At 41.6% G+C, this 16,126-nt stretch overlaps 2 protein-coding genes across 4 annotated transcripts in view; one reads left to right on the top strand and one right to left on the bottom strand.

The window, feature by feature from the left end:
* Positions 1–16,126, top strand: part of fchsd2 (FCH and double SH3 domains 2) — a 43,410-nt gene that overhangs the window by 169 nt on the left and 27,115 nt on the right. For 2 of the 3 annotated variants that reach the window (XM_086035801.1, XM_086035800.1), the window contains exons 1-3: positions 4,817–5,168; positions 9,588–9,685; positions 12,807–12,852. In XM_086035801.1, coding sequence (XP_085891927.1) covers positions 5,148–5,168; positions 9,588–9,685; positions 12,807–12,852 — 165 coding nt within the window. In that variant the 5' untranslated portion in view covers positions 4,817–5,147. Of the gene's footprint in view, positions 1–189; positions 624–4,816; positions 5,169–9,587; positions 9,686–12,806; positions 12,853–16,126 lie in introns of those variants that run through there. The other variant, XM_086035802.1, reaches the window with a different exon arrangement.
* Positions 25–2,370, bottom strand: p2ry2.1 (purinergic receptor P2Y2, tandem duplicate 1). Its single transcript, XM_086035803.1, has 4 exons — positions 1,819–2,370; positions 807–975; positions 385–727; positions 25–312 (listed from the first exon to the last, which is right to left on the bottom strand). The coding sequence occupies exons 1-4, from the start codon at positions 2,132–2,134 to the stop codon at positions 160–162; spliced, it is 981 nt and encodes a 326-aa protein (XP_085891929.1). The 5' UTR covers positions 2,135–2,370; the 3' UTR covers positions 25–159.

Raw genomic sequence — 16,126 nt, 5'->3', positions numbered from 1 at the left:
TAAAACGTATCCCGATCACCCCTGTACAGATTAATGCCACTGTATTTCTATTAGTCTTACGGAAAAGTCTGAACAAAACAGAGGTCAACCGGTGTCGGAATGTTTTTTTTGTTCAATTTCATTCTTGTAATCTCCGCTGTAAGAGCTGCTCACATCTTTTCATCTGAGGACCCGTCTCTTCCTGGCTAGATGACTCCGGGCGTCCTGTCCAGCCAAGAAGTAAAGGATAGGGTCCATGCAACTGTTGGCACTGGCAAATGGACGGGTCACCTTGTAGGCAATGCTGGATGCCTCAAGCAAGCTACAGCTAACCTGGAAAAACAGTTCTACCATGAAACTTTTGGCCATGTGATAATATGTGGGAAAAGGGTGTGGTGTCCTCACCTGTGCAGGATTGACCTGTCTCAGGTATCTGAAGGAATAATACAGACTCCTTGTGAGGTGGAACGGGAGAAAACAAAGCATGAACGTTGCTAGCACGATGATGATCATCTTCACTGATTTCTGCTTGATGCGGCGGGCCCCTTGGCCCCCTCCCTCGCCCTCTGACTCTCCACCGCCCCAACCAGGTTCCAGAAGCTTCCGCAGCATCAGGCCGTAGCACACCATCAGCACCACGAAGGGTAAAACAAACAAAAACACGGACACGGCTGAGCTGTACAACAGGAAGTCGTCAAAGAACTCCGGGCTAGTTGTGTCGTAACAAATCTTCTCTGTGGCCACATCCCTGAACAAGGACATACAAGAGTACATGATTATCATTATGCTTTCTATGACAAATGAGGAACAAATCAGGTTGGCGTCACCTTATTCTTGAGAAGTAAAGAACAGGTGCCTGGCAGAATAAAACACAGGCCCAAACTGCCAAAGACACCAGTTTGGCCCGTCGAGCACTGATCCACTTCAAAGAGCGGACTGGATAGCAGATGCCTACAAAGCGATGAAGGCTGATGCAGCACAGGAACAGAATAGAACCTAGAAAAAGTATTCACGTTGTCAAGAAATACTGTACACCAGTGGTGTCCAAACAACGGCTACAACGACGGTATTGCAGAGGATCCCGTACTTAGGAGATAAAAACTTAGTTTGCATCTTTTGTAACAATTCATAACCACATCACACACTGCCAACACAGCAGACATGGCAAATATTGCATTTGTACACATAAAGTCTACTTAACACCTGGTACTCTGCAGTTTAGTAACTAAACGCTCCTTGTAACGATAAGAGAAAATACAGTATGCAGTGGTGCATTGAGATGAGTGACCCAACTAACAAGTTTGTTTGAGATGAAATCAGGTGTTCAGACCAGAGCTGGGCATTCTGCCTATGTGATGGACCGGTCCACCTGTCCGCTTATCCGCCTATGACGGACGCCCTTTTTGTAGGCGATAGACGCGAAACTTAAAAAAAAAAAAATAGACTATTTGCTAGCAGAAACCCATTTTCCTCCGTCGATGTAATCGTCTAGAGGTAGTTTGTCGAAGTTGGTAGTCGGAAACGCTAACGGAAGCCCGTTTAAAAAGGACTATAGCCAATTAGTATTTGGTCCGACCGGACAAAATGGCGGGCTGTAAGGATGGAGGGACGAGGACGAAAGAGTACCCAGGTTGCGGATGGAGGATGGACCGGCAAAAAAGGGTAGAGTACCAGGCTCTGAAGATTTGGTTGTTTAATGGCATTTCCATTAATTTCTTGAACATTCGATGAGATCATTCGAGGGACAAATTATTTTGAGTTGCAAGCCTGGTCACGGAACAATTTAAACTCCTATCTCAAGGCACCACTCTACTGTAAGTATGATTTTCAAAATCGCACCATACAAATTGGCATAAAACAGGAAGCGGATGAGCTTGCAGAGCGGTTCGCCGAAGGGCCAGTCATTTTCATCTGCGTAGTAGTAAATGAGGAAGGGCAGCGTGAGGATGTAGAAGGTGTCACACATTGTCAGGTTGAACATGTAGATAGTGGAGTGTTTCCAGCGTTTTGTGTTGAACACAATCGCGTATAGCGCCATGGAATTCAGCGCCAGGCCGAACACGAGCACGAGGGAATAGCTGACGGGAAGCAGAATGTATTTAAACTCTTCTTGAAATTGACAGTCGAAGTTGCTGACGTTGCCTGTGTTGTTCATGTTGACTGGCCTGCCTACAAGAAAACAGACAACATAAATATTCACTAAAGAGGCCTTCGAGAAAATATTGGACTCAAATATTTGTACAAGACATGCATAACATTATTAGACACACCTAAATGAAAAAAAAAAATCTGCGTTGTAAATTTTCGCTTTAGAAAAACAATATTGCTCTGTCATTAATTAAACCACTCAACTCAATAAAGCACATTAAGATAACCACCGCTGTATACAAAGTGCTGTACATGGAGCAAAAAAAAAAAAAAAAGACAATAACAAAGCACAAAAACTGTAAAGAGACAGTAAAACCAAAACCAAGTTTCATGCTGAGTCGAAAGCCAAAGAATAAAAATGAGTTTTAAGATGAGTTTTGAAGATGGGAAGCAAGGGGGCTTGCCTACTCCTGTCAAACCAGCGACACATTCTTATCATTCTCTGTTTGCGAACGCAAAACCTAAAAACCTCATGAAATTCCTTTCATGTTTGTTCAAAACATAATGTGTACTTCTTTTTGGTCCTTTCTCCCTTTTCATGAACACTAAATGGAAATTCATAACATACCCCGCAGCTGCAGATTGTCTTAGTGTAGCTTTCCGATAGTCCTCGGTTGTCTGTGTCGAACCGCTTTTGAGCCAAAGTATAGCAAATTTGAGTTGAAGCCGGTCGAGCTGGGACCTGCATGAGACCCTTAGGCTGTTATTCACATGGAGGATGGCTCAAGAAGGTCATTCTTCTTTGCAAAATGTGGTAAACTTTACATGGCAACAATTCATCCATACATGCACAATTCTGTTCATTTACAATTATGTTTCTTCAATTTACTTTTCTTACCTCAACACAGCTTAATGAATGCAAGTAAAAAAATATGTCATAAAAATTCACGACCAAAAACATAATTGCAGAATCCAAACCAATGAGTCTTTGCCATTTTCCCCACACAACAGCAAAGTTGTGTGTCATACTGAGAGAGGCAAGGTGAATGAGAGCATTTAATGTCTTACCTGCTTCTGAAACATGTGTAATGATTAAAAGTTCTTTAACCTTGGAGGCATATATTAACATGCATTCATTCACACTACTTGCTGTGTTTTTAAAAAAATATGTTTATGTGATCAGGGTTAGCATTCGTTTTTACATACTGTTGCCTTTTATGCAGATGTTGCGGGTTAGAAAAACAAACAAACAAACATGGGATTTTTTGGTGTATACCGTACAAAACAAATTGTGTGAATGACTTACTGTGGCAACTCCTTGATGGAACAAGTTGAAAGTTGCTAAAATGTGGTCAGGCTTAAGCCTGGAATATTTCTGTCAAGCAGTTTTTCAAACAATTTGCGAATGTAATATTTGTATTCCTCCGATTTTTGAGGTGATGGCAAAATGAAGAGTCCTTTGACGTAGTTTGTTTCTAATGGGACTAACTTTGTCCACCTCTGATTTTTACAACCAACCCTATAAATGTGATTCTTTAAATATGCATGCTAAATTTAAAATTCCAATTGACCCAGTGACCTGGTCTTTCCCCTGGTATCCCACGGAATAAAACATAGCCAACAGTCAAATGACTAAACACGACAACAGTTCTGAGGTGTTATCAACGTGCTGTATACATATACGATACCACACATACTGCATAGCCTCTGTAATTGTGTGCATTTACACCATTCAATGGAAAGGCGTATTAGCATTTATTTGATATCCATGATATACAGTGTTCACCTGTTTTCTGAAGCTGAGCCACGGTTGGTCATTACTTGAGCCCTGAGCAACTGTAATGTCATTTTCAGTTGACAATAAGTGGCAAAATGGCTACCCCCTGACATGGACAAAAAATGGTGGATTTTACTAAGAAAATTTTAGGGTTGACTTCGTCTTTAAATTAACAGTTTGTTAAATTAGTTATTTTAGCTTTTCTTTGTAATAAAGACTATTGTTTATTTTGAACGCTCTCTTACTACATAGCAATCCAATCAGTCACACATCAACACCTATCTTAAAATAGCTGTATCATGTATTTATCGAATAAAAATAAATGCTCAAGGATGATCAGGGCTGGGCAATTTAAATAATGGAGGGGGCCACAATTTTTCATCAGCGCTACTGGGTCCCACATAGAGTGGGACCACGCTCTTCCTACCCAGACAGATGACCAAAACAACATTTAAAAAATAAATAAAATCCATTTTAAATATGTACAATGTACATGCCAGCCCGCGAATAGTGAAAATCCATGTATAATTGACCCCAACTGAAAATGCATTTGGAAAATTGGGGGTAAGGTTTTTTATAAACCCCCCAAATTCTTCAGAAATTGCCGATAAATTGCGTCAAATGAAAACAAACGTGGAATTTCAAAAATGGCTCATCGATTTCTCTGCGCTCGACTGCGTTCCCTTGTTGCTATGCAGCTCTACATCTGCAGCATAGCAGAATATGCTATGCCCTCCTTTGAGCAGTCTGAGACGGGTATGGTCAAACCCCCCCTCGGACACATTGACGTGATGTCCGAGTATTGTGATAAATGAAGTGAAAGGCAGGAAATCAGTAATCAGGAAGAAAAAGACTAATTTCTCTTCTGCTCCTTGTTTTCCCCCTTGACCGACACCGGATGCGTTACCACACTCCACCACTCGGGGGAGCCATTGCCTTTGGCAGCTGAAGGGGTTCCCCGTTATTATACACCTTTCCTCCTTTCTGCCGCCCCCCACACCCCAGCTCAGTTCGGTACAGTACTGTACTCTCCAGTCATCCAGCAGTGGCAGCAAGCAACACAAAAGTGCTCACACACTCTCCTCGCAGCGCAGCCTCACTTTCGGCTTCGTTGAAATCAGCACGTTTGCCATCAATCATGGCCGCCGGAGTACAAATCTAACTCCCCGTCTTTCCTCCCTGTCGCGTGGACGGGAGGATTACTGTCATTTTTTTATGCTCGTTGGAGAAATATTATCCGATTTCTTTTTTGGGATTACAATACATTTTACAGGGGAAATACCATTCATGTCAATTCTCCAAAATGCAGCCGCCGCCGAGGAAGGTGAGTGATTTCCACAGCCCGTTATTGTGTTTTTTTTTTTTTTTAGCCTGACTGAGACAATGACGAATGGAAAACAATGTACAGTAGTAACATCATTAATAGTCCAGAAAACCGCACACAACGCGTCATGTTGGTTGGAAAAAGACGGGCACATTGCAGAAAGGGCAATTTTGCTTGCTTGCAACAACGCGGTGTATTATCGCTCAGAAATATCAACATTAATGACATGATGGTGATGATAATACATCAGCCGTCAAGATAACAAACACTACGGTCTCATGATCGTCTCAATAATACACAACGAGCCACGTTACAATGCACATGTGACACATTGTTTTTACACCACCCCCCACACTACATTTAACGTGACAATATAAAATCTAATTAAAAGCGTTCATATTTGCCCTTTTCTTGGCGTTAGCAACGTGATGCTAGCTAGCAGTGTCTCCATCTGTGTGTAATGTGGTCAGCTACTGTATACAGTACTGTACAGTGACTGCAGCACTGGCTCAATACATTTGTGTGATGCTTGCTGTCTTGAGGGAAGTCCTTCAGTATGTCCAGGGTCACACATCGTAATTCAACACACATAAACACACTCGCACGCACACACGCGCGACTGCTGTATTGATCCAGCAAAGGCTGCCGAGAACACTGCTAAGTCCCTTTTATGATCGGTACTGTGTGTGTGTTGTCCCGAAATAGCTGCATGAGAGGCAATTACCTTAGTGTGAACCAGTGCACGCTTTGCTCTTAATTACAACATATTCCCCATGTGCCACTTTTGCTTTGGCTTCCTTCCTTCCCTGAATGTGTCATGGCACGTCTATAAAACGCATCACCGTGTAGGCTTCACACTGTAAATGATCAAATGCACCTTAGTGATTACAATAGCCATTGCCAGCTGCCTTTGTCATAATCTTAGTTACCTGTGTGGAAATGATTTGGTCGCAGGATTATATTTTGCCTGTGGCTGACACATTACACACCACCGCATCAGTCTGTTAGAAACTATTACAGTACTGTCTCCCTGTAGTACGCATGCAACCACTTAAGTGACTTATTGATGTCTCAGCACGTTTACACAGAATGCAAGCCTCATTCGCACATTCTGATCAAATATGATCTTATATATGAATATATGCACCTCATAAGATCCATCCTTTCCCTTTCTAAAGCATTTAATCTGATCATTGTCGCAGGGATCCCAGCTGACCGCAATCATAGGTCATTTATACTGACAGACCACCATTGACACTAACATTCACACCGCCATGTCCATTTGTGTATTTGAAAAAAAAAACTAGTGAAATGGCAGACAATTACTGTACTGTAAAATATCATGCAGTAAGTAGCACTGCAATGTTTGTGTTTCCTCAATGTTCCCCTTCTTGTTACGCAAACTGATACCTATCTTACTGTAAAAATGTACCTTCTGTAAATCTGCTTTAAAGTCTACAGTGGTGTAGAATTGTACGGATTCAAATTGAGAGCTGTTTTTCTTGTTTTTAAAATTCAGACTCTTGTGTTGCTATAAGTTACTCTAATGGATTCCATTAGATTGCGCAGGTAATGTTTTGGCATTGTGCAGTCTGGAAACAATCCTAGTTCAATACTCATCTGAGAATATTGTGAAGTGAAACGAAAGCCACTTGAAAAATGAACAGGGATCACTCCTTGTGAAATTCAGATGTACAGCACCTATTTCAACTGCTTCAAGTGCATGTTTGAGTTTAGAGGAAGAAGAGTAGATGTCATTTGATGTAATACACAACTCATGCAATATAGTCATATTCTGCATGTGTAAATACAGGCTAAATGTAATGAGTGTCGGTTTAGGAAAAGTGCACCCTACAAATGCCAAAAAACGTAGAGGTTTTCCTGAAACATAAACAAATGTTGCTGTTTTTTGGAGAGCCTTTAAGATTGAAATGTGTGTTTGACTTGTTCATTGACTTTCTTAGATAAGATAAGATAAGAATGCCTTTATTGATCCCACAGTGGGGAAATTTTCATTGTTACAGTAGCAAAGATATAGGTCACACAGGGGCGGCGGCATAATGTGGCCATTAATGTATAACATTGACGGCAAACATTTAGAATCAAACCTATGTAGATATACGCAGTAACATGTGTATATACACATGTGTATACACACCAACCTACATCTACATAAAAAATATGAGGAACACTCATTTCGGCCTGTACATAGTACAGAGGAAAAAATACTCTAAGTGACAGTGCTGCAGTGCTGTAGTGAAATGTAAGGAACAGCATTGGATAAAAATAAAACTAGACTAACAGTAGTGGGGAATGTTGAGTATTGCACGGTATTACAGTAGTGGGGAATATTGGGTATTGCACGATACGAGCTCAGGTGCAGGACTGCACAATTGCACTAATGACCGCCAGTTTGTAGAGACTACACAATGTTCTTGTTAAAGAGTCTGACAGCAGCAGGCAAGAAGGAACGGCGGAATCTCTCCTTTGCACAGCGAGGGTGTAACAGTCTGTCACTGAAGGTGCTGTGGAGTTCTGTTAGGGTGCCCTGGAGGGGGTGGTCCGGGTTGCCCAGCATTGATGACAGCTTGGCCAACATCCTCCTGTCCCCCACCGAGTCCACAGAGTCCAGTTCTTTGACACTTAAAAAAGAGCAAACTCCACAAGGGGGTGATGGAAGAAAAATGGATTAAGAAAAGAAGTCAGCAGTCTGACACGTCCCAATCGGGAATGTGGAATATATGTAATACGATATTACATGTCAGCAGCAGTAACACACACACCCCAATCGACGTTGCTGGTCCGAGAAATTTCTGTCTCTCTCTCTCTCAACCCCCCCCCCCACTTATTATATCACTTGCTCACCTGCCATTTTCTTCCCTAGCAATCTTGCAGCATGCCTCCTTTAGCCACTCTTCCCCACCCTGTCTCTGCCACCACTCGCTCTTCCTCTTCTCCATAGCTTCCAGTGCTTTACCATGAATGATAGAGAGGGGAAATCAAGTCACTTTTGTCCTGATAAAGTAATGAACCTCGCCCTTCTTATCTTCAAAGACGCAGCAGATGAGAGACAGGCTCTGCAGTGTGTGTGTGTATGTGTGTGGCTAAGATGCCGGTGTATTTGTGTGTTTGCTTGTTTTGTCTAGAAGTCTCAGGATTTTGTCCCCTGGTAATGCAGTGAATAGCCAGTGTAATTCACCAGACAATACACAATGACCTTCACAGTGACTCCCTGGGTAATGAGAGGGGTGTGTGAGTGTGTGTGTGCGTGGGTTTGGGTGCGTGTGTGTGTCTGTGTGTCAGTTTTTTTTTTTTTTTTAGCATAGCATCTGCTGCGTGCAAACAGTTCCCTCCTGTGTCTCTAAAACTGAGAAAATAACTTCTTGTTAGGTATGATACATTTACAATTTTGTATTCTATACAAACTACAGACAGACACAATAACTGATTATGTTTGATCAAGTTGGCCAATTCTAGCTTATGAGGATTAATTGTTCCTTGAAGTGCTTGAGTGCACTACTTTGCTGGAACCAGCGAAGACACTGTTGATTCTCTGTCTGCTGTCTAAAGCGGCGGTGTCAAACTTGTGTTCTTCATGGGCCACATTGAAATGGTTGCCCTAAGGGGACTATTATTACTCTTTGACTGGAAATCACGGTTTGGCAATTATCTTGGTTATAAAGTCATGGTTCAGTTCACACGGGGACAGTCATTGAACAAAATCAAAAGTGAACAGGTTATGTTCTGTTTTAACAGTAATTAATTTAAAGAAAATCCCATGAAACAAAAACCGCTTTAATATTGTCTTTTTTAGTGAGGCGACGCCGCAGGTGGCACTGCATTAAACGTCACCATCATTGTGTAAAGGATATTGCCACATGGACTCAGGAACACTTCAGAAAACCATTGTCAGCACAGTTCATCGCTACATCTCCAAATATCACGCAAAGCGAGAGTTATATATCAAAAACACCCAGAAACGCTCATCTAAGATGGGCTGACACAACGTGGAAAACTGTGCTGTGGTCTGACGAGTCCACATTTCAAATTGTTTTTGGAACTCATGGAAAATGTGTCCTCCGGGCCAAAGAGCTGCCCATTGGGACTTGAATTTGGCAGTAGTGGTCTAAAGGTGACATCTGCTCCGGGAAGTTGAGTGACACCCACGTAGACCTCGATCAAGTCACTTCATTTTCCCCTTATCTGATCACACAATATAGTCAAACAGAGGACCCCCTAAGGAAAAATAATAATTTCAAACCCTGGTTTCCACACCCCAAAGGGAGATGTGTCGTTGTGTTACATTTTTGACATTTTCGGAATAGAGTGCTGTGATAACCAGAAAGCAAGAGTAGTGTAGCAGTGTGCAGGCAGATGAAATTAAAATTATTTGTTCATGTGTTGTTTTCCCCCCTCCAGGTTAAAGTAACACAGGAGCTGAAGAACACGCACACAGACCAGTTGACAAGACTGCACTTTAAAAATCAGACTGAATGCGACCTGCTTGAAGACATGAGGTATGAACATTATTCTCATCCACTCGCAAATGTAGAAAAATAAAAATTGCCAGATGATTTTAATGTCGTCACAATGTGCGGCATAATCAGCCTTTACAATCTTTTTTTTTTTTTTTTTAAAGGACAAAGGGTCAGGGAAATGATGAAGGAATTTCCTGCTGCCCTCTTCCTGTTCCCTGAATGCCTTTCTTCTTGTTTTTTTTCATTCATGCTAAGCCCCTCGTGTCACCCACCCGCTTCTCTTTGGTTTCATTTTGTCACATTGGCTCTGACAATCTCTTCTGATCTTTCTTCTCTCTTTTTTTTGGTTTTGTTTGGCCACGGGATGAAGCTCATGTCCCTTCACATGCTCTCATTTTGTCTGCAGATGAAGTATTGATAATTTATGACAGCCCAATCGAATTATCTCTCTCTCTCTCTCTCTCTCTCTCGTTTGCATTCCTCATCTTTTGCGCGGTTTCTCACGTTGTTGAACTCATGCTAAACATAGACACGGGCAAGATGTTAATGTGTTTTGCAGCATATTTGGGTGAGAATAAAAGCGTCATGGTTGAAAACAAAAACAAAGATACAAATAAAATCAGTCTGTTCGAATGCCCCTAAAGACAACAATTTTCCACGATAAAGAATAATATTGTCATGGGTAACAAAATTAGTCAGAGAATCACCACTTTTGTATAACGAATGGAGAGGAAGCAAAAGCATGTATTGTTATTCAAGTTTAACAATAGCCCAATACAAATAACAACACAACATGCTGGAGGTCCACCATTGTCCGTTGTTTACTATGATGTGGTCGAAGTTGGTAGACGGAAACGCTAACGGAAGCCCGTTTAAAATGATAGGCGGACCGGCCTATAGGTGATTTCTAGGGGTGTGCAACTCTCCACGAAAGACGATTCGATGCGGTTTTCGATATGTTAGGTGAGAAACGATTCAATGACGGTTCGATTTGATAAGTGGAACGATTCGGTTCGAATCGAGATTACGATTCGATTCGATATAGTACGGCTCGGTTAGATAGTGTATGATGCAATTACTTTTCTGTTGTTATTTTACACACATTTGAATGAATTTGCCAGTACTAAACGTGCCAATTCCTTCCAAGATATATCTCTCCAATAAAAGACGATTCGATACGTATCTCGTTACATTTCAAAGTGGAACGGTTCGATTCAATGCACTCGCACCTTTTAAGCCCAAAAACGGTTTTGCTGCTCAAACCCTTTTTTGTTAAATTTAATTAAATTTTGGGAAATTTTAGTAAAATGCTCAGCACTGCTAAATTGAACAGTTCCAGTCCCAATACTACAACAATACACTGTTCTGGAACCCTGATATAAGAAGAGAGGAAAGTGGAACCTTTGACATTGAACACTACCTGTTTTGGGACATTGTTTGTTTATTTGTATTTTGTGTACCCTACCTCTCCCCCATAGTCAGCTGGGATAGGCTCGCCCGCGACCCTAATTAGGACGAGCGTGAACTTTCTCATGTCAGCTCTGTAAAGATGATGACGCCAGTAGCGATTAGAAGTAATTTGCTATATGGGAGGTGTAAACGTGCGCTTAGACTTCAGCAGGGTATTTAATTTCTGGTGTTGAGCTACTCAACCTCTGAGAAATCATACTGTTGAGAAAGGTTCAAATTCAAATTTAAATAACAGCAGTGCCTTGGACACAATGTAACCACCTCTGCAAACTGCCAACCAGTTTGAATTCATTTCATACATCCATGAAAGACCTACCTGGCTTTAGCTGGTGAATAACCTTCAAACATCACACCAGTGAAACATAATCAAACACATGCCATGCATGTTGTAAAGCCTACGCTGGATTTTAACTCTTAAATCCAAAAAGCTGCTCTAAGGTTATTTACCCTAATTAATCCACAGGCTGGATTTAATCATCATAGACTCACAGATTCACACACACATACGCACAGGCGCACGCACGCACCCACTCACACACACGATGTCATGATGTTAACGTGAAAGAAAAAAAAAAAACGGAAGGACAGACAGATCAATAGACCGATAGCTAGAATGAAAGGCTATTTAATCCTCTGGGAGACAGTGCATTTTAGGTGGAAAAATCTTAAGAGGGGGATAAAAGAAAGAGAAAGCGAGAGAGGAAGCAGGACGATGAGCTTGTGAACACAGGCAGTCAACTTGGTGTCCTCAATCCAACTCCTAAATCCCCTATACTCTTATATCTGCCTTAGTACAGACACACACACACACACACAGACACACACAGTATTGAACACTAACATTCACATGCTAAATTGTTTGTGTAATTTCACAAGTGATGGGTTGGCGTCTACTCCCGAAACCAACCATTTGTATGCAGGCAACGAAAAACTCAATTTTCCCTTATTGCATCCCCTTTCATAATCTTACGATTATTACAAAATTGGCATAATTGTTAAAAAAAAAACGATGAATATGCATTTACTGTATATACAACGCGTTTGTTATATCCAACATTTATACCCAATGCTTGTTTACACATTGAAATCATACTTGGATTTTTTTGGATTTGCATTTCAAAAAAATAGATAATAACTAATTTTATAAATTTTGTTTGGCCCAAAAGGAACTTACATAATTATAGTGTTTCAAAGAAATGCATTTGACTTTATATTTTTTACGTTTAAACATTTTCTTGTTTTGTACCAAAAAATAAATGATCGTTTGAATAATCGTGATTTCGATTATTACCAAAATAATCATGATTGATATTTTTTTTCATAATTCGAGCAGCCCTATTTTTTGGTTGTGTTTGCAACTTTGTGTAGGTTTTCTCCAGGTACTCTGGCTTCCCCCACAGTCTATAAACTATCAACTTAGGTTACTTGAAGAGCACATTACATTGCCCATAAATTTGTGCGTTTGCGTGATCGGTTGTCCTCTGCCTTGTGAATCACTGGCGACCAGTCCTCGGAGTACACTTCCTGTCATCCAAAGTCGGCTAATAAATACTCCATCTGATTTCACCCATGTCTCTGGAAAAGTGACTGAAAAGATAAATGGAATATAAAGCGCATGACTTGAAAGACATGGTTAACTATGATAATGATTGTGTTAACATATGTGTGTTGATTTGTTTTTAATTCGTAGGAGCTACAGTCTGAAGAAGGGACAGCTTGAGCGGGACTATGCACAGGTATGTCTTACTGATGTTTTACTGCACGGACGGAATCAAAAGTAAGATCGGCAGTTGAAATCGCAAGGTTATTGATGGAGTGGAAGATACATGTAAAATTCCCTTATCGCAGCCCCCATTTCCACTAAAAAAGTTAAAACAACAAAATAGGGCCGCATGTGTCTGCAAATAATATGAGACTTAAATTCAGCCCGCATCAAAGGATTAACTCTGTGTCCTCATTTTCTGTGACTTTTTTTTTTTTTTTTGTGGATTTCTTAGCGAGACATCTTAAAAAAAAGATACACCATCGGCATGGATGACATCACATGAGATGTGAGCATATGGTGTGAGATCCGAGCGCACACTAGCTCCGTTCAACAAGCATCGTGACCGCGCTTCACACTCTCTCAAATACATATACACAGAAGGTTATGTAGTGTCACCACTGCGTCTCATTTTTGCATTCCCAAACAGAACACAGCAGGCGTGTGACTGCAGCTCTGACTTTTTTTTTTCCAATGAACTGCTGCACCGTTGTCGCTCTTTCCCAGACGTCAAAACTAATTCTGACAACATACTCTCGCACTGCCGGGGGTTTGGCGGTTTATCGCAACAGGACCAAATATTTGTTTGCACAGTGTTATTTCCTAAATGTAGTCTTGTTAGAAGGCCATGCAACCAATGACAGCGGAGATGACACATTGATTTCAAGGGTCGCCTCAGCCAAGGTGCGGCTAAAAATAGTACCTGGTACCATTCTATGGAGAGACAAAATGGGAGAGCTGATATACTGTATCATCCATCTACGCATATTGTTCACCACCCAACTAACTCAAGGATATACTCTGCCTTTTGCTTTGAATAAGATCACACATTCCCCAGAAGATATAGATTTATATAAAATTGATTTTGATTGCGCTCAGCACCTTTGGTTTCAGAACAGGGTCAGTGTGTCTACTCATCTCTACCTCTTTGCCTTGATTTTTCTCACACCTTTCTCCCTCAGCACTGTCTTTATAACCTTAAAAATCGCGGTTGCCTAGCAACAAACCCCTGTGGAATCCAATGGCTTGCCTCCTTAATTTTGCCTGTGTGTGCCTGTTTGTGTCAGGCACACACCCTGTATTTTTTATGAATGATGAATAGGAAATCGGTTAAAAAAAAAGTGAACATACACCCTGTTATTGTAGAGAAATTGAACGACACCATGTTGCCCTTTTGCCTCTCATCACTGTCTGTACATGGTGCCCGGCTAGTTGGCCTCCTGTTAACACATACAAATTACACTCAACACAGACATAAATTCATCCGATTAGCAGGCCTGGGAGACAGATGGAGTCAGAGAGAGGGGAGAAAGTGAGGGAAAGGGGAGACAGATTAATAGGGTGCAAGCTATAAGGAAAAAATAGGCACAAGCAGTTTCACACACAAAAAAGAATACCATGGATGGATGTGGGAAGGACAAAAAAAGGGTGAGAAAGGTAAGGAAGATGGTGTATTTTTAGGCGTTGTCCTCCACATGTCAGATATTCTCTTAGTTTGAGGCCAAGTGCAAATAACCCGTTTGGTCATCAAGACATCCATGTATTCTGTGACTAAATTGAATCCTTCTAAACTGGAGGATAGGGGTTATTTTATTGCCATTTGAAGTTGGTAGTCTGGTCGAACGGTGATGACATATGGAGTCCCTCTCGGGTCAATTCTTGGACCCCTTATTCAGACTGTAGCTGTGCAGATGACACACAGTTATATCTAGCAGAGTCCCCAAATTACTACAGTGTGTAATTATAATGGGATGAACCAAAATTTCCTTCAATTACGGTAAACCAAAACAAAACAGAGATAATTGTTTTGGTGCTAAAGAAGAATATTGTTGTTGGTAAACGCTCAGTGCTAGTCTAGTGCAAAGTGCAGCATAGCTGTGCGCATGGGTGGCGTTTTCTTTCTTTTGTTATTTTCAAAAGAACGTGCAGTTAGAAATGGGCGGTTGCTCCGTTGTGAGCGTGAACACATCCAACTTGCTTCTCGACCAATGGAGGCAGCTCCTCTCATCCCCTTTAAGTCGGTGTGCTCGGCACTGCACGCTCCTACAGGAGAGGCGCATGCTCGACATGGCGGAAGCATAAATGTACTCGTTGGAGTCCATGTAGATTGACACGCTCAAGCTACGTTTATAAGGAACTGCAAGAAGATCACAGCCACAACTTACAACTGCTTTTAGCTGCTCTAAACATTAGTCTACTCTCTGCCAGCAAATTGTCTGGTTCACCAGGGGCATGTAAGAAAGAGAGAGAGAGACAGAGAGAGAGAGAGAGTGTAAGAGAGAGAGAGAGAGAGAGAGAGAGAGAGAGAGAGAGAGAGAGAGAGAGATTTGTCCTGCATTGCCTTCCCACAATCAACATTGCTGGCATAGTTGTAGGCTGCGATCATTCTTTACTGTACTGCCCAAAAAGGCCAGCATGCTGTGTGGCTGCTGCCTGAGTGGACGAGTGGAGTCACACATTTTCTTCTTTATAGCCAACCGGACACCATGTTTCCCCTCACATAAAAGACATATGGCTTTGGCTTGGACGAGTAGAGAATGGAGAGGAAATCAAGTGTATTGATTCAAGAGGATGTTGAGACAGGTTGTAGCAGACAAACAGCAAGTGCCCTATTTTGGTAGACTGGCGCTCGGCGTAAAAACGGAAGAGCAATCGATAGCAGAACACAGATCTCCTCTTTGTCCAATCAGCATGTTCGTTTTGAGCATGTGACACAGGCTGTCGTGGGGGGGGGGGGAAATGTTGTCTCCTAAGCAGGTCATAACCTTTATAACACCTTCTTTAACCTTGGGGGTGTAAGTCAGGGAGGGATGAAAAGGTGCTTCTTTCAAATTCAATGTACTGATTCCGTTGAAACAATTCAATTCATGTAATTCAATATCAGTTTTTCAATGCAATTACTCAAGTTTAGCGTTTCAAATTAAAATATAAACTATTCAGATTCAGGGTTAAGATGTGAGTTCTGATTTGTGTTGGTCAGTGAAAGGGGTGTGTGTGTGTGTGTGTGTGTGTGTGTGGAGGGGGTTGCACACGGTGTTTAACAGTCTACCATGTGGGATGAAGCTATTGCAGTATTTGGTTTCTCTGCACCAGATACTGCAGAACCTCCTGCCAGAGGCCAGCAGGCTGAACAGTCCACGGGGTGGGAGTGTTGGATGTCTGGGCTTCACGGGAGCATTTGTCTGCAATATCCCCGACGGAGGGAAGAAACGTCCCAATTATTTTTTCTGTGGTCCTCACCACTGTCT

The sequence above is a fragment of the Filicampus tigris genome, chromosome 7 (genome assembly GCF_054856515.1).
Source record: "Filicampus tigris isolate MCC_2025a chromosome 7, RoL_Ftig_1.0, whole genome shotgun sequence".
NCBI lineage: Eukaryota > Metazoa > Chordata > Actinopteri > Syngnathiformes > Syngnathidae > Filicampus > Filicampus tigris.
The sequence above is the reverse complement of the archived record's forward strand: the minus strand, read 5'-3'. Positions and strand labels throughout refer to the sequence as shown.

Excerpts from the sequence above, each read along its gene's own strand:
- p2ry2.1 (XM_086035803.1), bottom strand. The coding sequence starts at position 2,134 with ATGAACAACACAGGCAACGTCAGCAACTTCGACTGTCAATTTCAAGAA. Across the intron at positions 976-1,818 it reads GTTTTATGCCAATTTGTATG|GTTCTATTCTGTTCCTGTGC; the intron begins GTGCGATTTTGA and ends TACTTTTTCTAG. Across the intron at positions 313-384 it reads GACAGGTCAATCCTGCACAG|GTTAGCTGTAGCTTGCTTGA; the intron begins GTGAGGACACCA and ends CTGTTTTTCCAG.